The sequence below is a fragment of the Oratosquilla oratoria genome, chromosome 32 (genome assembly GCF_046742065.1).
Source record: "Oratosquilla oratoria isolate Oo_2021 chromosome 32, ASM4674206v1, whole genome shotgun sequence".
Lineage (NCBI taxonomy): Eukaryota > Metazoa > Arthropoda > Malacostraca > Stomatopoda > Squillidae > Oratosquilla > Oratosquilla oratoria.
In genome coordinates, this window is record NC_134808.1 from 45,469,211 (window position 1) to 45,493,217 (window position 24,007).

The window sequence follows — 24,007 nt, forward strand, 5'->3', positions numbered from 1 at the left end:
TAAATGGGAGTGGAGTACGTGGGGATGAAATGGGTGGGAATGGATTTATGCCTTTGACTTTGGCTACCTCCCTTTTAAGGGGGGGGGAAACCTTGATATATGTATGTATGTACATATGTGTGTCTTGGTAAACCCTGAGTTAGGAAGGTAGCTATATTGACTCCTTTCTCATCACTAGTCTCCATTCATTATGTATTTACTGAGTTGTTTTCTACAAGTCTGAATTTATTCTCAAATTGTTGTGATTCACGACTCATTTCTTATGTAATTTCTCTCAGCTTGGTTCTATCATAACTTGGTTTGAACTAATTCATACTTTGTCCACACACCACCCCTTCTAGAAATCCATACCATTGGTCCACTATTTTGATTAGGAATTTCTAATTAGAAATTCTTTTATACTTTTTGCTCCTTCCAACTTGTATTCATGGCCATGTCTTCCAGCATCTGAATCCAGTTTTTCTTGTGGATGTATTTCTTCCCATTTATACTTGCATACATTTTCTGTTGAATAGACCATAAACTTCGTTATTGATTAAGCTGTTATGGACTTTTCTTATAGCGGCCCCTAGACGTTCAATATTATTGCGCAATATTTTGGTTTGTGCAATATAATTGATCGTGTGTGGGCAATATTGAAAGGTTGTGCAATATATTGTGTGATTTTCAAAAACTTGAAAATATATTGCGCAAACGGGATAACATTGTGTCGTCTGTAGGCTATATTGCGCAATATCCTGTCAGTGTCTCTCCAGCGGTCGTGTTTTGATTGAGGTGACACAGCAGTTGTAAACTTTAGATCTTCAAAACTATTCCCGGTTGCGAGGTAACGTAGAGTTATGGACAACTGTTGGCTTACAGGAATTGCTTCGTGCATGATAGTGCTCTTTTTTTCTATCATAGGAGCAACCAAAGCAAGGAGTTCATCAAATGATTCTGTGTTCATTTGTACGAAGTTGCGGAAATCATTCGGTTCTATCACTCTCAGTTCATTTAGTAATCTTTCGTGTGTGTACTTCTCCCTATCAACAAGCCACTGTTTGGCCCATTTTCTGCCCTTCTGCGTGCCTTTTTTCTTTCCTTTCTTATGACTTGCTGCCATAGCAATGATCATGCAACAGAGATCACTGTCAGTCAACATGTTCACGTTATGACGTTCTGGCAAGGACTGACTGTTTGCACAATGTGGTTGCACGTCTGTGCTCACGATTGCGCAATATATTGCACAACCTTCAATATTGCCTCCATACGGCACAATCTTTTGCACAACCCAAAATATTGTACAATAATATTGACCGTGTAGGGGCCAGCGCCAAAATATTGTGCAACCCACATTGCGCAATAATATTGAATGTCTAGGGGCCGCTTATGGCCTTAGTTTTTCATCAAGGTGCTGGTGAAGTATTTAGAGTAGACTTCCATAGTTGTCGAAGCATTACGTTACACATTCATTTAAATATTATCAAGACAAGTTAGCAAATTTAGATAGGATGACATATGTAGTGGAATCTGAGGTTTGGAATGTATACGGAGGGATTTTATGATGTGTTGTTAATGGGAAAGTACGCTGTAGCGTGCCTGATTGTCTATCTATAACCAAGGTTTCTTCCCTCATATAAGGGAGTAATGTCAAAAAAATATTTTTAATATATATTTTTCTCCTGTTTGTTGTTGGTTGAATTTTTATGAGTGCTTCTTCTTTGAATAGGTTTCTTTTGTCATAGAGATTGTGTCAGATTTTAGTGGTTTCTCATGTTTGTCCTCTCGTCATCCAGGAGGAGCCAAGAAAAGGTAGGGAGGGGTGGTGAATGGGAGTGGAACATGTGGGGATGAAATGGGTGGGAGTGGATTTATGCCTTTGACTTTGGCTACCTCCCTTGTAAGGGGGAAAAAGCTGTTGGTATATGTATGCATCTACTATTTGTTACCAGCTGATATCATAGAAGCTCGCTGGCTGAACGGGTTAGGGCGTCATTACTTGAGGCGAAGGTCAAGGGGATGGCGGTTCGAACCCTGCCACTGGAGAACCAAAGGCATGGTTCATTAAATTCCATGCTACAAAGTCCTCTGTGAGAGGCACCATCCTAGCCTCCCAATAGAGGGGAGTTTGTAATGTTAAATCTACATCATATCTCAAGTGTGGACTGTTTTCTTTTGTTGTTTGATGGAGCCATTTTGTGGATGTTTTGTTAGTCTTTTGGAAAACTTTTGTGCTGTAACTCTAGTTTAAGTTACAATACTGAGGACTTTGCAGCCTCCTATATTGCGTTTGAATTCATAGATTGTATTGTAATCATCATTCATATACCAAGGCTTTTTCCCCCTTACAAGGGAGGTAGCCAAAAAGGAAAAGGCATAAAATCATTCCCACCCATTCCATCCCTGAAAACACTCCACACCCCTCCACCCTCCCTCTTATCTCGGCACCTCCTGGACGACGGGTCATCCCTGCACCCTGTCCACTGCCCTGGGTCAGAAGCAGTGTCGCAAGACACAGCACATCCACAGCAAGGCCGCTTCATTAAATCGACGACCCCCCATGCATAAAAGGAGAAGACTATCAGATTATATTTTTATGACCATAACTGAAATAAGGAGATGGGTAGGGGTTCATTATATAATGAAATGGCTGAAGTAAATCAGCTTCAGCTGTCAGGCCCTGCTACGGAAGTATTGCATCTCACTGCATTGCTTTGATGTAAGTGGTTTGGTGGGAGACTAAGAATGGTCCTTCATCTATGAGGTGCTAAGATGGAAAGAGTTATGAGTGGGTTTCATATGGTTATGGGATAAGTTTAGCGTGTATGCTTCGAGTCATTCACTGCCTTATTCAGGGATAGGTCTTTTGATATTCACAAAACCAAAATGTAGTTGCACATTTGTAAAATGTTTGAATATAACCCACTGTCAGAGAAACAGAAGATCTGTATATTTTGGCCACAGCTGTGGTCCTCTTCAGCAGATGAAGAGGACCACAGTTGTGGTCGAAATATACAGATCTTCTGTTTCTTTTGCTTTGTTTCTCTGACAGTCGGTTATATTCAAACATCTTTTGGTATGTACATATGTACATAGAAAACTGATATGAAGTCTTGTGGAACACAAATTGATTATTTATTTTTGGCAATATACAAACCAGTTTTGTAGGCAGATGCACTGCAAAAGACCTCTACAAATACACACTCATTTTGATGGAATGATGATATTGTGATGACAGAATTTGTAGGCTTGTGCATGTTCTATATTTCTCTCACTTTTTCTCTTTGATCAATCTGCCTGTTTCCATGTTTCTAAAAGCAGTATGAGATACCATTTTTGCACATATACCACGAGCTGCTGCATTGTGTTCTAAGATAAATACACTTGGTATGAATATCACCTGCTTATGAAATGTTCATTGATAGTGTATGTTCAAAAGTGGAACACAATCCATTATCCCTACTATGAATTCTCCATTTTATGAGATTGCTATTGTTCTTCATTAGCTTTGATGTTCTTCAGTATTTCCTGATCCATCAAGTAAACTAGCCATCTGCATTTCACTCTTCAGTGACCTGGAACAACGTGTTCACCACCTTTCCCATGGTCCTGACTGTTCTGGAGATAAAACCCAACTCTTTTGATCTGTTCTTGGTCTCTAATCTTCTAAATGTTTTAAAGCTTTTCTCGCTGTTGGGTTCCCGCAACCATAACCTCATCGTCTCTGTATCCTGTCCTATCACTTCAGTGCCGCCAATGGATCCTCCTATGCGCAGACGCCTTTGACAAAATGGCGCCCCTGACTGGGAGGCTCTAAGGCAGTACTTCTATGACTTCCCCGTGGAATGATTACTGCTTCCCTGTCTGGGACCCCTCAGTATATGCAGAATGCATTCCAGAGGTAATTATCTCGGGCATGGAGGTGTAAATTCCACATACTATTCCTAATATTAAATCTGAAAAATCCTGGTCACTTTCACTTTTTTCCTATACTATCTAAGATAGGGAAATAGCTTGCATTAAGCACCTTACCCTTTATACCTCAGAAATTATCTATTTACCAATAGGCTTCTTCCTTATAAGGGAGGTAGCCATAAAATTTATATTTGTACCCAGAAACGTTCCAAAATATGCCCTTTAGCATGCTAGATATTCTTTCATTGTTAGGACATATAGAAATCTTTATGTTTCTAATAATATTATTTTCAGTGGTTATACTTCTCCATCCACATTTTCCCTTTCTAATTTGATGGCAGCATTACTTGTATCTTTACTGGTTTCTGGGAACAGTGATGGGTATCTGCTTGTGGTGGTTCTGCAAACTGGACAGCAGAGCTGCCAGTTGACTCTTGGTTTCTGAACTGGACCCAAGATCTTTATAAGTTTCAACCATGTTTCATACACCTTTTCATAAATAGAGAACTGGTCATTTTGTTTTTTATAAAAACAGTCGCACATCAACACAACACAGAAGCAGTCCAAAGGTTCTTTTCAGAAAGATCTGGAGACTGTTGTTAGCCATTGTGGGGGCTCCGTCAGGACTGTGTCATGTTACCATGGCTGTTCAAAGTGAACATGGGGTGGTGTGGAAGGTGAATGCAAGGGTAATGGGTACGAGACTGGAGATGATTAAAGAAAATGGAGAAAATTGGGAGGTGAGCCAATTGCTGTTTGCTGATGACACTACGCTTGTGGCCACAGTCAGAAGGGGGATTAAGACAGTAACAGAGTTTGAGGGCAGGGGATAGGGGGAGAGTAGGGAGTTGTTGTGTGTCAATGATATTTTGACACAGCCTGAAGGGATTTCTCCCCATCTTCTCTATTTTCCATAAGAGGGGATGGAGAACATCAGTTGAATAAATATGATAAATCCAACATTAATTTAGTATCAGACTTACCAAGGACTGTGATGATGGGTTTTTGATATTCTATCATTATGTCCTGTCCTTTTAGATGAGGAACAGAGGAGTAGTGTGGTTTTAGGAAAGGTAGAGGATGCATGTATCAGATTTTTGTGGCAAGGCAGATTTATGAGAAGGCTTTGGCAAAAGGTAAGAATGATTTTTGGGCCTTTATGGATTTGGAGAAGGCTTCTGACAGCATAGACAGGAAGGAGCTGTGGGAGGTATTGCAGATATATGGGATTAGGGGAAGCTGTTAATGGCTGTCAAGATTTTTTATGAGAGTAGTAGGGCTTGCCTGGGGTATTGGCTGCATGTTATTGCAAGGTTGAAATTGTTTAGTAGCATGTAGTTGATACTTTAGGGTCTATATGGGGTGTCCCTACAGACCAGAGCCACACATCATTTTCTCTGTGATAGAGGAAATCTCTATTCATAGAGAAATGATGCTACTTCATCATACTCCAACTGTCCCTCCGTTATGCTGTCCCCCTGCTCATAATGCTGTCCTGTACCACTTCTCTGAATATACATTTCCTTTTTTTGCCGAACCCTGTGGTAGGGGAAAAAGAATACTGTTTTCCCACTTTAGTCATAAAGGCGACAAAAACGGGATGGGGATAGGACTAGGCATCCTACTCTCTGTAGCTCCAAAGGGGACGTTCCTAAAAAGAGCAAAGGCATAAGAGGGTCTGGGAGGAGTTTTCCAACCAGAACTAGGTTTGGGTCTTTTAACGTGTGGATGTGGCACAAATGAGAGTAAAATGGAAGTGATAGGCAGTATGTGAGAAAGATGGGTATGTTGGCATTGAGTGAAATTAACCCCTTCAATAAGGGCCAAAATCTCATGGGCAGCATCAGCTGCCAGACATGTGATGTTGCGTCATAATACTCGCATTATGAAAAATAAAGTTACTGCTGTATTGCTCGTTCTCTTTCACCCTTGAATTTTGATAACCATAGAAAATATGAGGCCAGTTTACAGAGTATGGGGGTCACGCAGGTACAACTACAATATATATAATCAAGACGCCGACATCGGCATCCTCGCATACCCACTTGCTCCTCATGACGCCTACGTAGGCGTCATCATATCGAAGGGGTTAAGTTGAAAGGGAGGGGCAAGTTTGAAATTGGGAATGTAGTTGGTAGGGTGTCAGGAGTGAAGAGAGGACAAGGGAGAGAAGGGGTGGTTATACTAGTAAGTGAAGAGATAGGTAAGCATGTAGTGGAGTGGAAGAAGTTTCTTCAAGGTTAATGTGGATGAAGGTGACACTTGGAAGGGAGATGTGGGTTTTTTTGTAAGTGCATATGGGCCTGGTAGTGAGAAAAGTGTTGAGGAAAGGGAGGCCTTTTAGTTAGATTTAAGTGAGTGCATAGAGGGTTTATGGAGAAATGTCAATGTAGTGGTATTAGGAAATCTCAATGCAAGTGTAGGAGATGAACCAATAGATGGAGTGGTTGGGAAGTGGAATGCCAAGAAGAACATTGTAGTGGAGAGTTGATGGTGAGATGTGTCTAGAACAGCGATTCCCAAACTATGGGTAGCGAAGTGTTCAAGAATGGGTCGCAAGACCTTGTTAGAAAAAAAATATTTGTACCATTGTATTTTCATTTCATTGTGTTTTCAATAAAAGAAGACTTTCGAAATTGCTTTTTGATGCTTGGGTCGCCACATCTTCACCAGATCTGGATTTGGGTCGTGGCCAAAAAAAGTTTGGGAACCACTGGTCTAGAAAGAGAGTTGATGATAGCAAGCACAGTTTAGGAAGAAAGTCAAACATAAGTACATATGGGAGAGGGTGGTGGATGGAAGAGTGGTAGATAGGGTATTAATGGACTATATACTGGTAACCAGAAGAGTAGGAAGATTTTTCGATGTACATGTTCTTAGGGGAGAGAGTGGGGGAATATCAAATAATTTTTTGGTGGAAGGTAAGTTGAGAGTGGAGGATAGATGGAGAAAGAGGAAAAGGAGAGAAGGTAGGGAGGTGCTTAGAGTAAATTACTTAACTGAGAAAGAAAAGGAGGAGTACAAAAAGAAGCTAAGAGAGGAGTGGGAGGGAGTGAAGGATAGAGTAGAACTAGGAGTGGAGGAGGAATGGGGATGTTTCAAGGAAGGAGTCACAAGGTGTGCAAAGATGGTGTGTGGAACTAGGAAGACAGGAGGAAATAGAAGGAAGGGTAGCGGGATGATGAAGCAAAGAAGGCTGTAGAAGAGAAGAAACAAGCATTCACAGATTGGTCACAAAATAGGATGAGAGAATTATATGAGAGGAACAAAGAAAAGAGAAGGAAAACATAAGATAAAAGAGGCAAAAAGGAGAGTAGATGTGAAATGAGGTAAGAGTATGACAGAAAATTTTACATTCATACATACATATACCAAGGCCTTTTCCCCCTTACAAGGGAGGTAGCCAAAAAGGAAAAGGCATAAAAACATTCCCACCCATTCCATCCCTGAATACACTCCACACCCCTCCACCCTCCCTCTCATCTTAGCACCTCCTGGATGACGGGTCATCCCTGCACCCTGTCCACTGCCCTGGGTCAGAAGCAGTGTCGCAAGACACAGCACATCCACAGCAAGGCCGCTTCATTAAATCGGCGACCCCCCCTCTCCGTCCCCCCATGCATAAAGGAGAAGACGGGGAGAAATCCCTTCGGGCTGCGTCAAAATTTGCTCACACATACTACCTCACCCCCATTCCACCTCATGCATCACAACATCATCCATATACAACCATTCTCCATTCACCCCTGTCTTCTGTCCTCTCCCGTCCTTCCTCTACAGACATTCCCCTCTTCCCCAAAGCCCCCTTCACCCCATCCATCCACCTCATCCTAGGACGTCCCTTCATGTTCACTCCCTCCACATCTGCCTTCCATACCTCTTTTACTAGTCTTCACTCATTCTTTCCATGTGTCCAAACCATCCTAATACTCTTTCATCAACCCTATCTCCCAACCCCCTTTCCACCCCTGTTCTCCTCCTCACCTCCTCATTTCTCACTCTAGCCTAGTAACCCCCATCATACTTCTCAGACACCTCATCTCAAACACATTCAAACTCCTCTCTTCCTCTCTTATGTTCCATGTTTCTGCCCCATACAGTGCTGTTGGCACAATCACTCCTTCATATAGTCTCCTCTTAGCATCCATTCCCAAATGTCTATTCCTCATTACACTTTTTAATCCACCAAGGCATTTACTCGCTTCTCTCAATCTACATTCTACCTCCACCTTCACTCCACCTTTTCCTGCCACATTTGCACCCAAGTATCTAAAACTATCCACTTCCTCCAGTCGCTTTCCCTTAATGCTCACTTCCAGACTACTGCCACTTTCACCCCTTGTACATCTCATCACCTTACTTTTACCCACATTTATCTTCAGCTTTCTTCTATCACACACTCTCCCAAACTCTGTCACCAACTTCCTCAATCCCTCCTCCAATCCTGCCACAAGTGCAGTGTCGTCCGCAAACAACAGCTGGCTCACCTCCCACTTTTCTCCATTTTCTTTAACCATCTCCAATCCCTGACCCACTACCCTTGCATTTACCTCTCGCACTACCCCATCCATGTATAAGTTGAACAGCCAGGGCGACATAACGTATCCTTGACAAAGTCCCAGAAAATTTTGAAAGTAATAAAAAGATGTTTTGGAAGGAAATTAAGAAAGGAAGAGGAGAGGAATCAATTAGAGAAGAAAATGTAAAAGGTACTGATGGGGAGATAATGAAAGAGACAGCAGTAAGAGGAAGATGGGCAGAATATTTTTAACCCCTTCCATACGGTGACGCTGCGTAGGTGTCATGAGGAGCAAGTGGGTACACGAGGCTGCTCTATCGGCGTCTTGATTATATTTATTGTAGTTGTACCTGCAAGACCCCCATACTCTGTAAACTGGCTTCATCATATTTTCTATGGTTATCAAAATTCACGGGTGAAAGAGAACGAGCAATACAGGGGTTACTTTATTTTTTATAATCCGAGTATTATGACGCAACATTGCACGTCTGGCAGCTGATGCTGCCCGCGAGATTTTGGCCTGGAGTGAAGGGGTTAAGAGCTGTTAAATGTGAAGGAGGATAGGGAGAGAAAGGTAGTTGCAGTGGGAAGCATTAAGAAAATGCCAGTGATGAATGAGGAAAATGGAGAAGAAATAAGACAAGATAAAATGAAAGCGGTTATAAAAATGATGAGAGCAGTTAAGGCACCTGTGTTAGATGGGTGTCATGAGGAGTGTCTAAAAAAGGAAGGGACATTGATGGTGGACAGGCTGGTGAGGCTGTTTAATGTTTGTCTAAAAGAGGATAGAGTGCTGGTGGATTGGAAGAGTGCATGTATATTTCCACTTTACAAAGGAAAAGGGGACAAGTGTGAGTGTAGTAGTTTCAGAGGGATCAGTTTGTTGAATATAGTTGGGAAGGCTTATGGGAGGGTTTTGATTGAGGATTAGAAGAGGAATAGAGTGAGTAATTGGTGAGGAACAGTGTGGGTTTAGGACAGGTAGGGGTTGTGTGGATCAGATTTTTGTGGTAAGGCAGATATGTGAGAAAGCTTTAGGAAAAGGTAAGGATTTTTTGGGGCCTTTATGGATTTGGAAAAGGCTTATGACAGGGTAGACAGGAAGGCACTGTGGGAGGTATTGCAGATATATGGGATAGGAGGAAAGCTGTTAAGAGCAGTCAAGAGTTTTTATGAGAGTAGTAGAGCCTGTGTTAGAATTAGAAATGGAGAGAGTGGTTTGAGGTAAAGGTGGGACTTCACCAGGGATGTGTCATGTCACCATGGCTGTTCAATTTATACATGGATGGGGGTGTTGCAAGATGTAAATGCAAAGGTAATGGGCTGGGGATTGGAGATGGTTAAAGAAAATGGAGAAAAATGGGAGATAAGCCAGTTGTTGTTTGCTGACAACACTGCACTTGTAGCGGGATCAGAGGAGGGATTAAGAAAGATAGTGACAAAGTTGGGAAGGTGTGTGAAAGAAGGAAGTTGAAGATAAATATGGGTAAAAGTAAGGTGATGTGATGTACAAGGGGAGAGGATGGTTGCAAATTGGAAGTGAGTATTAAAGGAGAAAGACTGGAGGAAGTGGATAGCTTTAAATACTTTGGAGCAAATGTGGTGGGAAAGGGAGGTGTGGAGGTGGAGGTAGAATGTAGAGAGAGAAGCAATTAAATGCCTTGGTGGATTAAAAAGTGTAATGAGAAATAGATATTTGGGAATGGATACTAAGAGGAAATTGTAAGAATTGGTGATTGTGCTGACAGCACTGCATAGGGCAGAATCATGGAACATAAGAGAGGAAGAGTTTAAATGTGTTTGAGATGAAATGCCTGAGAAGCATGGTAGGGGTTACTAGGCTGGATAAAGTGAGAAATGAGGAGGTGAGGACAAGAGTGAGGGTGGAAAGGGAGTTGGGAGATAGGGTTGATGAAAGAGTATTGGGATGGTTTGGACACATGGAAAGAACGAGTGAAGAAAGATTAGTAAAAGAGGTGTGGAAGAAGTGAACATGTGGGGGCAACCAAGGATGAGGTAGATAGATGGAGTAAAAGGGGCATTAGGAAAGAGGGGGATGTCTGTTGAGGAAGGAAGTGAGAAGACAGAAGATAGGGGTGATTGGAGAATGGTTGTGTATAGATGATGTTGTGATGTATGGAAGGTACAGTGGACAGGAGGCAGGGATAACCTTTTACTCATGAAGAGCTAAGATGAGAGGGAAACAAGGGTGGTGGAGTGGGTGGGTGTAGGTGCTTGCCTTTGACTTAGTCACCTTCCCTCTAAGGGGAAAAAAAACCTTGGTATCTAAATAGATTGATAGATCATCATATAGTGAGAGACTCAGTTTCTTTTGAGTCACTGGATTTTGTCCATTGGCTCTGAGATCCATTATACGGAGGTTCATTAAATTTGAGCTGGCTAGGAAGCTCGCTGGCTGAGCGGGTTAGGGGGTCTTTACTTGCGGCAAAGGTCGAGGTGAGGGCTGTTCAAATCCTGCGACCGGCGAAGTTGAACCAAGGGCATGGTTCATTAAATTCCACACTATAAAACCCTCTGTGAGGGGCACCTTCCTAGCCTCCCGATAGTGGGGGAGTGTGTGACATTAAACCATATCATCATCATCATCATCATTAAATTGGAGACCAAGTGTATATATAATAGCATAGACAGGCTGGAGGTTCTCTCCAGTATGTGTCCTGCAAGTTCTGTATTGCAGAATTTCTTTTCCACTTTCTCTTTTAAGTCTGATAATCTACATAGCAACTGCAGAAAGTCCACTAATTATTTTGCCATAAGAGACATCTCATCCTTATCAGAGTACAGCATAATATATGACCATGAATCTGCTGTACACTTGTTTTGCCTGAAATGCATTTGTCACACGTCTTTGTGTTGCTTCAGAGGCTGAAGAAATATTTGTAATCTTGAGTGGGCACTATGATTTGATATCTTGGGGTGTAAGGACCAATAATGGTTATTTGCTTATTGTGGTCCTGCAAGATGGATGGTGGAGAGAAAAAGTCATCAGTTCAACAATAGAATTTATCCACCTGATCCAGAGCTGACTTGCCTGGAGTGTGGAAGAATATGTGGGGTAAGAATTGGGTTACACAATCACATCCATTGGCATCAGTGCCAAAAACTTCAATATCACCACCAACATTCCCTCTAAGCTGTATACATGTGCATGCGCACATGTGTTTTACAACTAGTGCACATAAAGAAAAATGTGCGCACACAAGGTTTTCAAATTACATTAAAATCCATTCATTAAAGAAGTTCCACCCAAACATACATACATACATACATATACCAAGGCTTTTTCCCCCTTACAAGGGAGGTAGCCAAAAAGGAAAAGGCATAAAATCATTCCCACCCATTCCATCCCTGAATACACTCCACACCCCTCCACCCTCCCTCTTATCTTAGCACCTCGTGGATGACGGGTTCATCCCTGCACCTTGTCCACTGCCCTTATAAATTCTCTAAAAATGTGGTAACTTGCCAACTGTCAAACCAATAATTTCTCTCTCTGTCTCTCTCTGTCTTCTCTCTGTCTTCTCTCTCTCTTCTCTCTCTCTTCTCTCTCTCTTCTCTCTCTCTCCTCTCTCTCTCCTCTCTCTCTCAACTGTAGCACTTCCATTGCAAACAAAATTACTTTGCCACCATGGGTGTGCACATACTTTTTAGAGAAGGCAAAGTTTGCACACAAGCAAGTTTCTGCACACATTCACAGCAAAAAATTAGTGGGAGCATTGATAGGAAGGCCCAGGGACTGTTGTCATCCATTGTAGCGCTACAAGTTTCCAGTCACTGAAATTTGTGGCTATCTATCTATCTATCTATTTATATACCAAGGGCTTTTTTCCCTTGTAAGGGAGGCCTGTCTATCTGTCTGTTTATAGATAGACCTATAGCCAAGTAGCCAAGTTAAAAGGCACGCACCCACTCTCACTCATTCCTCTTTCATCCACCACCCTCGCTTCCCTCTTATCTTAGCTCCTCATGGATAAAGGTTCATCCCTGCCTCCTACCCACTGCCTTGGGTCAGAAGCAATGCAGCAAGACATAGTACATCCACAGCAAAGCCACTTCACTTAATCAATGCCCCCCTCCCCCACTTCCTTTGTGGTAACAATTATTATTATTCTCACTACTGCCAAGCAATGTGATGGTTTGGACACATGGAAAGAATGAAAGAAGGAAGATTAATAAAAGAGGTGTGGAGGGCAGAGGTGGGTAGAGTGAACTTGAGGGGATGACCAAGGATGAGATGGATGGATGGAGTGAAAGGGGCTTTAAGCAAGTGGGGAATATATGTTGAGCAAGGTAGAGAGAAGGTAGGGGTGAATGGAAAATGGATGTGTGTAGATGATACTGTTATGCAAGGAAGCGAGTGGTTGTGGGATGAGGTGGGAGAGTTGGGAGTGGTTATATGTGAATTATATTTTGACACAGCCCGAAGGGATTTCTCCCAATCTTCCTTATTTTCTACATGAGGGGACAGGGAGGGGGTTGCTGATTAAGTGAAGCAGCCTTGCTGTGTATGTAATGTCTTGCTGCATTGCTCCTGACCCAGAAGACAGGGATGAACCCTTCATCCAGAAGGAGCTAAGATGAGAGGGACTTCCTTATAAGGGGGAAAAAGCCCTTGTTATATAGGTAGATACAAATCCAAGCAATTTTATTCACATAAGGGGAACCCATAAGCGGGGGCCAATTATGAATATTTGTTCGTTGTGGTCCTAGAAAATGGGTGTCAGACGCAAAGTGCAGGGTGATCTGATAGAGGTGTTCAAGTGGATCAAAGGCTTTAACAAGGATTATGCAAACAAGGTCATCATATTAAAACAACTGGGCAGGACTCGCAGTAATGGTTATAAACTGGAGAAATTTAGATTTAAAAAGGAAAAAGGCAAGAATTAGTTTATTAATAGGGTGGTCGACAAATGGAATAAACTTTGTAACAATGTAGTAAGCGCTGAAAACTATCAGTTGTTTTAAGAAATGATTAGACAACTTTATGGATGGGGATGACAGGTGGTGATGGATAAGGAGCTGCCTAGTGTAGGCCTTATGGTCTCTTGCAGTCTCCTTCATTCTTATGTTCTTATCCATTTTCAAAAGTCATCATCCTCATTTCCATCTAAAGATAGCCCTGAGGGGCTGACAGTCTCTGGACAATGCTCAAGATATGTATTAATTTCAACTGTATTTCCTCCACTTGTTCACATAGCTGACAACTGGTGACTGTTTCTATGTCACTTGCTAAAAGTAATACAAGGAGAGGAGCAATGCCATTTGTCAGTTATTCAACTGTGAAAAGGTGTAAGAAATTAAATTGAGGTTGATAAGAGATATCTTGGGCCCAGTTTAGAGACTGAATGGGTTTTGAAAATGGATAGCTCTGCGGTCCATCTTGCCAGACCACCACAAGTACGTATCTGTCATTAGTCCCTGATGATGTGGTCTCTACACAAAATGAAGGACGTAAATAAGATAAAGAGAATACGAAGTGTGTGCAAAAACCGTACAAGAATTTAAGAACAAACTAGATACTGAGAGATACAAAGACGGGTCACTACAAGCATAGCTCCCCTTCCCATATAATACAACTAGATAAATACACAGATTGATTCCCAATCTAACACATATAAGGAAAGATCAAAAGTATTGGTGCTACCAAGAGGGAGAAGATGACATATTCGTGGTCTTCAACTCAGTGATAGTAATGAATGAAACTGACAGAGAAGATCAGTAGGTTTGAAAAAAGGAGGGTGTCATAAAGTCATGGGAATGGATTGAAAAGGGATTACTTCTTTCTATATGTCTATCTATATACATACATACATGTACCAAAGGCTTTTTTTCCCCGTATAAGGGAGGTAACCAAAAACAAAGGCATAAAAACCACTCCTACCCATTCCATCCCTATCACACTCCACTCCCCTTCACCCTCTTCCCTCCCTCTTATCTTGGCACCTATCTATATATCAAGGGCTTTTTCCTCCTTTTAAGGGAGGTAGCCTCTGCCATCCACAACTCCTGTTTCCCTGTTATGTTCCTCATGAATGAAGGGTCTGCCCACTGCCTGGGCCAGAAGCAATACAGCAAGACACAGCACATCCACAGCAGGGCCACTTCATATACTTAGAAAATGGAGAAGACAGAGGGACTACATATCTGAAGGATATCAAGAAACATGGTTTAATGCATAGGTGCATTAGTTCATGTAATAGCCATAAGAAAACATAATCCTATCTAAAACCATGAGTGAACTTAAAGCTAAGGTTGGTCAGTGGAGAAAAAGAGATGGGACTTTACAAGACTAGCTTCTTTCCTGTCCATTACAATTAGGTAGGGCAGTGGACAAGGTGCAGGGATGACCCGTCATCCAGGAGGTGCTAAGATGAGAGGGAGGGTGGAGGGGTGTGGAGTGTATTCAGGGATGGAATGGGTGGGAATGATTTTATGCCTTTCCTTTTTGGCTACCTCCCTTGTAAGGGGGAAAAAGCCTTGGTATATGTATCTATGTATGTATGCATATAATTATTAGCTGTAGATATTCAATGCATTTGTTTATGATTATGTTCCAGTATCCGCTCAGTGGTTATGATGATCATGTTACAATGAGTTCAGCTGTGGAGAAATTTGAATTCACTGCTCCAGAATGTGCATCTCCTGCCATGAAGGAACTTATCACCCGAATGCTTACAAAGGAACCAGCCCTCCGCCTTCGCTCCTTCCACCAGCTCCAACGAGAAACAATGTTTCATACTTATGATTTTGAAGAAGTTAGAGAAATGAAGGTAATTTTTTTCCCATCAGCATGTATGTGTATTTATTTTTTTTTTTTTTTTTTTTTTTTGCTGGTAACCACTAAGGAAATCGGAAGAAAACAGTATATCCCAAGCGCTTTCGTGTAATTCACATCTTCAGGGGAATACAGAAAAAGTTGTATTACAAAGAGGTTTAAAAATAACAAGATTATACACTAGGAAAGGAACAGGCAAGGTGTGAGATGTCACAAAATTAAACACTAGGAAAGGAACTGGCATAGCACAAGATGACACGAAATATTACACTAGGAAAGGAACCGGTGAAGGACAAAAAGTCACACATGAAAAAAGAATAAGTCTTGGTACACAAAGTCATCAAAGAAAAATAAATCTAGAGAACAGCACAATTCACCAAATTAATTTTGATCACATACAACCTGATTACAAATTTTGTTAATGATGAATTTATCTAATTTATAAATGCCATTACTGATATTAAGAGTAGAACCTTCAGAATTTTTTATCATACTACTTTCTATTATGTTTCTATTGACAAATGAATTACAAGAAATGATAGAGGAGGCATTAGTCCAATTAATACAATGATTGAAGTCTTTCATGTGAACAAATAGAGCATTGGATTCTTGTGCTGTTCTAACACTATATTTATGTTGTTTAATTCTAGTTGATAGTTCTTTGCCCGTTTGTCCAATGTAATACTTTTCACAATCTCTGCAAGGGATTTTGTATATGCAACCATCAGAATCAGCGGGAGAATTTTTTATTATTAATTTCTTAAAAGTGCATGGGTTATTAAACATATATATATATATATATATATATATATATATATATATTTTTTTTTTTTTTTTTTTTTTTTTTTTTTTTAACTGGGAAAGGATTAAAATTTTCCACAATTTTAGTAAGTAATCTGCAATATTTGAAGATAATTCTTGCTTTCATGATTAATTCTATATCCTCTTGGTAACCCTTATAGATTGCTGGACCCATTTTAGGTTTTCTGCTGAATTAATCAGTTGATCTTAATGTTAAGCCGTTTCAGATGTATGCATAAGAAATGCGATTGATTAATCAATTTATTAATCAATCAGTTGCCCTAGATCTCTGTTGTACACTGGTAGTGTAATTGGAAATTGGAAGTGTGCTGGTCTTGTATTCATTTAGTTGTGGGTTCAAGTCCCACATTTTGCTCCAATTCCCAGAAATGAGTGTTATCTGCCTGAACAGTCCAGGTGCATAGATTAAAGGTGGGATCTTTGGTCTTGCGACACTGCTTCTGACCCAGGGCAGTGGACAAGGTGCAGGGATGACCCGTCATCCAGGAGGTGCTAAGATAAGAGGGAGGGTGGAGGGGTGTGGAGTGTATTCAGGGATGGAATGGGTGGGAATGATTTTATGCCTTTTCCTTTTTGGCTTCTTCCCTTGTAAGGGGGAAAAAGCCTTGGTATATATATATGTATCTTTGGTCATGGGCTATGCACCTCCTGGTTTAGGTTCCTCACCTTGTTTTGGATCTCTTGAGGGGTTTTCAAAAGTGTACTGTAATATCTTTATATCTCACTTAATGATATCCATAAATCTAATTTGTACAAAAGGCCTTTGGTTTTGTCTTTGTGAGTACTCATCATTTCCTGTATTTCAGATATACAGATGTAAAATATTATTTGATCTTTGTTGATCATGTGGTACCAGTGCAAGTGAACAGCAGAATCATTTCCCTGGCACCCATCTTTAAGACTTGTCAACACACTCATCTCCATCTGCAAAGGCAGACCCACCTGGCTTCCAGATGGAATGTTTTTCTCTGTCAATTTTAAATGTATTTCCTCCAATTTTTCATATAACTAAAGCCAACAACTGGTAACTGCTCACCCTCTCCTTGTAATATAACCTGGTGATGCTGAAACTGGAAGTTTGCTGGCTGAGCGGGTTGGGGTGTCGTTACTTGTGGCAAAGGTCAAGGGGATGATGGTTTGAATCCTGCCACTGGTGAAGTTGAACCAAGGGCATGGTTTATGAAATTCCACACTACAAAGTCCTCAGGGAGGGGCACCATCCTAGCCTTCTGATAAGGGGGAGTTTGTGATGTTAAACCATATCAACATTGAAACTGACCCATATTTAATATCCTAAAAATAATGTCAGGAATGAATAATGATTATAAAAAAATTCAAAAACCCAAAAAAAATTTCAAGTATAGTATTTCTTAGTATTGGTAATGTTGTTACTCTTTTTGACCTGATGTGTATATATCTTTATAGAATATTGTCTTGCAAACAATTTGATACCAAACTAAATTATATCACTTGAAAAATAAGGTCAGAAATTGGAAAAGTATGTGACAGCCTGCTACCTTGAAATGTACAGGGATGCAGTCACTGGGTGTGCCAAAATGTTAAAATATATTTTATATCAGATAGTTAAGCTGTTTTTGGTACACATTGGTTGGCTACCCCCATTTTGAGGGAGAGGAACCCTTATGGTACATAGATACAAAGTTAAGATGTTATTTTAATTGGATTTTTTCCCAGGTTTCCCCCAGAAAACTTCTTGAAGACTTCATAGAGGGAAAAACAAAGCAAAGCTTTGAAGACTTTGCTGGTCTAACCAGCACTCCCAAGAAGACTTTGCAGACACCTGCTCCTCCTGAGGAGGCTCTTGCCAGCAGCAGTCCGCAGCTCTCAGCCCGTCAAGCAAGTTCTAGTCAACTTCTCCCAAGCACTTCCTCCCAGTTTATTGTCAAAGGGAATCAGTTGTCAGCTAGTTCCCCTCTTCTACATCCTGGCCGCTTAGGTCACCACGATAGTTTGGTCAAGACTTTACACTCGAACAGAACAAATGGAGCGGCTGTACCACTGCTGCAGAGTCCATTGCTTCGTCTAGCACGTAAACAGGTGGTGGCTCCTCCGCGCCGAAGCTTTTCTCAGGTGCAAATAAGTGCGAGTCGCGTACCAACAGCTGTTAGTCCACTCATGGTCAATGTCAAAGGGCAACGTAGGAAGCAATTAGCTCAACCCAAGAAAGATACAAGTAAACAGTTTGCATCAGCAGATACAAATACTGTGATTAGTGGCATGAATGGCGTTTATAAGAAATGTGTGAGTGAGGAGGTTGTAGATGGTAAAAAAGATGAAGCAACTGCTGATATTCTACCTCGTTCCCAAACAGTCGATGACAAAAAAGTCTGTGTTGGTAGTGGTAGTTGTGCAAAAGAATCTCTAAAGGACAACAACGGGTGCAGTGACCTTGATGAACAGTTTTTCCAAGACTTAGTCACAAGCACCCCAAAGAAAAGTACAAGTGCATTCAATAACAGTGGCAATCTGAGACACAGTTACCACCAGGCAGTGAGTGCAGACAATGTGGCAAGGTTCCCAATAATCAATGGTGCTCTGCTTGGCAGTAACAACTTCCGCCCGCTGCTTGAAGATGACTTTGACGAAGACTCCTTTGATAACTTTCCATGGATTAGCGAGTCTATTGACCTATGAATGTTATGTTGAATGTATTACAGTGTTGAATTCTGTGCATATGTGAGAATATATTTATTTGATTGTTTTGCTCAATTGAAAAATATCAAGAATGTACTCTTAAGTTCTCAGGAGATTTATTGGTTGTATATTTTTTTACTGCCCTTAGTTGAATTGAATCTATGGTATCTAAAAACTGTAGGAAGTGTTATTGTTTTCAATGTTTTGTTTGAAGTAATTTTATACAAAGAAACTTAACTGACATACAAAAAAAAAAGACACATATAGACACTTGCAAATGTGTGTTTTTACCTGTTTGTGAGTTACAGGACTGAGATAATTCATGGTGCCCTGCTTTGGTTGCTATTATAGTGTTATATTTTGCTCTGAATTGATGTGTACTTGCATATGTACCACCTCCATTGATAGAGCATATTAAAAGACGGTTGTTCCTCTTTGCCAGAAGCTTGTCTCAGGTGCAAATAAATGTAAGTTATATGCTAGCAGCTGATAGTTCTTTTATGGTTGTTATCAAAGGGTAGTATAGGAAATGGCTAGCTGAACAAATGAAATGAGAATATTAGAGAGTAGTTTGTATCAGCAGATAGAAGTTATTTGAATTGTGGCTTGAGTTGTGTTTGCAAGAAATTCATGGGAATTGAGCGTGATGCAAGTTGGAATGCATATTTCCCATTAAAATATTGAAAATAAGCAACATTATGGTGAAAAGAAGGGTACAGAGTTTTGGAAAAAGAGGCAGGAATAAGATGGAATGGCATAGATCACTTTTTGCAAGCATCGCTTCTCATGGAATCGTGTATCAGGTCAATTAATTTCAGTTAAGATTCCCGAAGGAGACGTCTTGCTGCCTTGACTCCCATTTCAAGATTTTCCAACCTTCTTTCCAGACAGAGTTAGGGTGAGGCAGTTTGTGATACCTTATATACATGGCAGAAAGATGCAAGTATAGGTTTTATCCATATCATCACCATACAAGTGAAGTAAAACTCGTTGTACAGTCATGCTGTCTGTATTTCTGGACTCGTTACATGAGCATCAAGACAGCCCAACTCAGAGGTAACTGTAAGTTCATAAATCTATCTATCAATGTACCAAGAGCTTTTTCCCCCTTTCCTCCCATTCATCTTAGCTCCTCATGGACGATGGGTCATCCCATTATCCCACCCACTGCCCTTGGTCAAGCAATGCAGCAAGACACAGTACATTCACATCAAGGCTGCTTTATTTAATCAGCGACCCCCTTCTCCATCCCCCCATGCAGAAAAAGAGATGGGGAGAAATCCCTTCAGGCTGTGTAAGAATATCATTCACACATAAGTACCCTCTACCCCCAACATAATAAGTGATAAGTGATGCTTGCAAAACTGAATCATATGAAATAAGGAGGGGGCCAAAAGTGAAGACTTTGGCTGGTTGGAATATGAGGGTGGTTGTTACCTTGCAGAGAACAATAATAGAAAGTGGTTTGCGGTTTGCCTAATGGGGCTAGAGGCCAAAGGAAGTAAGGATAGTTGGGAGACGAGATGGGGAGAAGGAGTTGTAGAGTTGATCTCAGTGAGGTAACAAAGGATTCTTTTAAGGATAAGAGGAGAGAAATTTGCTTATGAAGGATTATAGAGCAGGACATATGGCTAAAATTAAAGGATGAGAAAATAGATACCGAAGAAAGTTTTTGAAGAGTTAGGAGTTGGGAGAGTGATAAAGAAACAAAAGTGGGTAAATATTAGAAAATGAAACAAGGCCCAATGGACTGGATTTGGAAAGAAGCCACATAATAGACATTACCTCAGGTTGTAGACGAAGCAGGAATCAAAGAGTATACTTCCAATTTCCTATTACTTTACTACGTGCCATTTACTCATTAAATAATTACTCTTCTCTTTTAAGTTCCTCTCTGTGTTTATTCATAAGGTGGTATCAGCAGTATTTCATCCAACAGTACCTAGTGCTTCTATCCTTGCATACAGTATTATGCTAAAGGAGTGGAGTCCTAGAGGTAGTAGAGATTTAAGTAGGGCAGAAGAAAATAGGGATAGTAAAGGTTCAAAGTGATCAGCATTTTATTTTGAGTGAAGATTATTCTCCAATCAAAGAAGAATGCTGTATGACTAATCTGTAGGAGTAACACTAAAGTCCCTAAGATAATGACTGCACAAAACTTAAGTAGTCATTACTCTGTGTAGGATTCTTAAGGTGCGTGTGTGTAGACTGTTAGTGTTGACAGTGAGATGAAGATTGTGGGAACGGAATGAAGGGCAGTGAATGGTTGAATGAAAAAATGAATGTGGTGATGGAAAAAGGCATATGATACATACAAGGAATGGTTGGAAAGAAGATACGAGGAAGCATATAATATAGAATAAAGAGGATGGAAATGAAGTGTAAGGTGAGGGAGTTCAAGAGGGGACCAGATTTGGGGTGGCATAGGTGTTTGTCTTAGAAATTTAAAAAGAATAAAAGGTATTTGGTAAGGAAGTGAAAAGAGTGCAAAAAATAAGTCAAATAGAGAGGAGAGGGTAAAAGAAACAAATAGGACACTTGTTAATAGAAAAAGATTACGGTGTTGGGAAATGCTAAGAGAATGATGGGGCGGGGTGGTAAAGCAAGAGCCAAAGAGGAAATATAAGTAGTATTGAAATAGATAATATCTGGAAAGGCACCTGGATTAGAGGCATGTCCAGTGGAATGTTTTAAGTAAGTGTGGAGTCACTGGTGAGATGTTCAAAATGTGTATAAGGAAAGGAAATGTCCTTGTGGATTACAAGAGTGTATGTAGTATGCAGGGGGATAAGGATGGCTCTTCATCCACTTGGAGTTAAGATAAATTTATTGATGGATTTATATTAGCTCCTTTGGATAAGGAGCCATCCTGATATTCCTGCCTACTATATGCACTTCCAAAATGCAAGGACACTTCCTTTCCTTAAGGGCCATTTACACGGTCAAAGAGTCTGACAAACCCGGTTTGTCAGACAAGTGTTTGAGGTGATATTTGACCAAGTGAATGGGGTATTTGGTTGTCAAACACATTTGTCGAACATGTTTGACGACCAAATACCCTATTCACACGGTCAAACATCACTTCAAACACTTGTTTCACAAACCGGGTTTGTCAAACTGTTTGGCCGTCGAAATGCCCCTTTACACACATTTTGAACAATCTCACCAGCCACTCCACTACACACCTGAGATGTTCCACTTGATATACATCTAATCGTGGTGCCTTTCCAGATTATCTATGAGGAACAACAAATGGATGTTGTATAGGTGAAGGGTGCGTGTCTTGGTTGGCCAAACCCCTTATAAAGGGGAAAGGGCACTTTGGTATGTGTATGTACAGTCCCGCTATAGTAAAGTAACTTATTTTTCTTTATCACTGAATGGACACTTAAGATATTTCCTGTACGGTACCATTTTTTAAGTACAAATCAAGTATCATTTTGTATGTTTTTGTGATCTGCCGTGGATCATTGGTATTGTGGTTGTAGTTCCACAACACAAAAAGTGCCATGTCATAAATGTTGAAAATTTGAATATGTACAAATTGACAGTATAATAGTAGAATATGTCTATCAAATTAATAATGGAACATGGCCTAGATTTGTATGCAGTAGTTCTTAGTTCTTTTATTTGAAAGTTATGATATCTAAATGAAGCCTTTAACATGGTCTTAGACAAATGCAGTCAAAAAAGGGTTTTAAAAAATAAAAATGTACAAAAAGAAATATTTGTCAAACTTCCTAGCTGGCAGAGAATGTGTAGCATCACAAAACAGCCATGTGTTGGGTACCAGAAGACTATACAAGTCGGCCAATTGAATCCCATTAAAAATTAAACTTTTTTCTCCATCAGCTGAAAAAATTACTTGGCAGCAACCTTTTAGTATGTATGTATAAAAAAGAGAAAGAAGGAGTTACAAGAGGGGGAGGAAGGGAGGGTGTAGACAAACATAGAATCTGATCCACTCATCCACTGAAGATCAGAATATGTGACATTGGTTTGGTCCATGCACAAAAAGGGTGTAAGATTTATAGGCCACAAAGAATGGTAAAATCAGGAAAACTAGAAATTCCCCCATTAGAAGAAAGATAGGTGACGTGGTAGTTGTGTTCAGGCCAGTGGATAAAATTGACAGGGAAGATATCTTAATTTGAGATGAAAGAATGACAAGAAGAGAGATGGGATGCAATTTTGACTTGTTCCTGTAAAACTCGACAGGTTAAAACACACATATATACACACATTAAACAGAGTATTTGTATATGATTTCGTATTACTATTTAATGAAGAGAGATTTGAAATATGTTAAGGAAAAATGGTTTATGTAAATTTGTATTTTTTTACATTTGAACATTACACAGGATTTAACACATTAAGTATGCATTTTAATTTGTATCCAGTCTATAGCCTAACAAATATTTGTTGCCAATTGAATAATTGGGCTAAATTAGTCTAAAATAATAAAGTTATTGTGTATCATTTGTGATATTAAGTTACTTTTCTCTAGGTGTAAGCCAGTAAGCTAATATACTACAGGTATAAGATTTGTTGTTGTCTATATTATGTGTAAGCTTATTTATTAATTACATTCTATGTTGTAATAGAAGGCAAGGTAAAACGATCTGAAAAATAGAAATTTCCAGACTTAGTTACGTATTTGCTAGTGTTGGGACAAATGATAAAATGAAGGACAAAGTGCAAACTATTTACATTCCATTTGTGCAACCAAACTTAAAATTTTCTGTAGTCTTACAATAATTGTGATATTACTTATATTATGTATACTGATACATTGACTATTAAGCTATGTCTGAGTATTGTTTTATGGGTTAAAGTTCGTGAAGAAATTGATTAGTGATTGTTTATCCTGACACACAAGTGCTTTGGATAGGAGTTAGAGATTACTGGCTAGACTAGTAGAGATAGGGCTTGATTGTGTAGTGTTCAGCTCACCGTGTAGGCAAAATGGGCTTTGACAGAGTTCCCATAATAAATTGGTAGTTAGAAAAGCTTTAGGGAAAATGTTAACAATATTTTCAAATGTTTGTAGACAATGATTTTTCATCTCAGGAAGAGTTGGAAAGTTAACCAGCACAAATCTGAAATCATCAGGGCGCAAGAAACGGAGGTATTCATGAAGATTTTCTTAACTTTACAATATGCGAAGAAAATACTTGTGAATGCTTACTCAGCTGGTTTTAATGATAAACAGTAGTTGTGTTCCATGTTGAGTTCTTTATGAAATATTGAGCGTTACAATGGGACTTTGTTCAGTGTATATGATAAATAGCATTAGTTGTTTCAGTTGCTTAAAATTTATA

The 24,007-nt window shown here is 40.0% G+C and overlaps 1 protein-coding gene across 1 annotated transcript in view; it reads left to right on the forward strand.

Annotated features, from left to right (window-relative positions):
• Positions 1-22,522, forward strand: part of LOC143017458 (uncharacterized) — a 36,669-nt gene extending 14,147 nt beyond the window's left edge. The window contains exons 9-10 of the mRNA XM_076172218.1: positions 14,992-15,204; positions 17,727-22,522. Of these exons, the coding sequence (XP_076028333.1) occupies positions 14,992-15,204; positions 17,727-18,686 (1,173 nt within the window). The 3' untranslated portion in view covers positions 18,687-22,522. The remainder of the gene's footprint in view (positions 1-14,991; positions 15,205-17,726) is intronic.
• Positions 22,523-24,007: the final 1,485 nt, after the last annotated feature.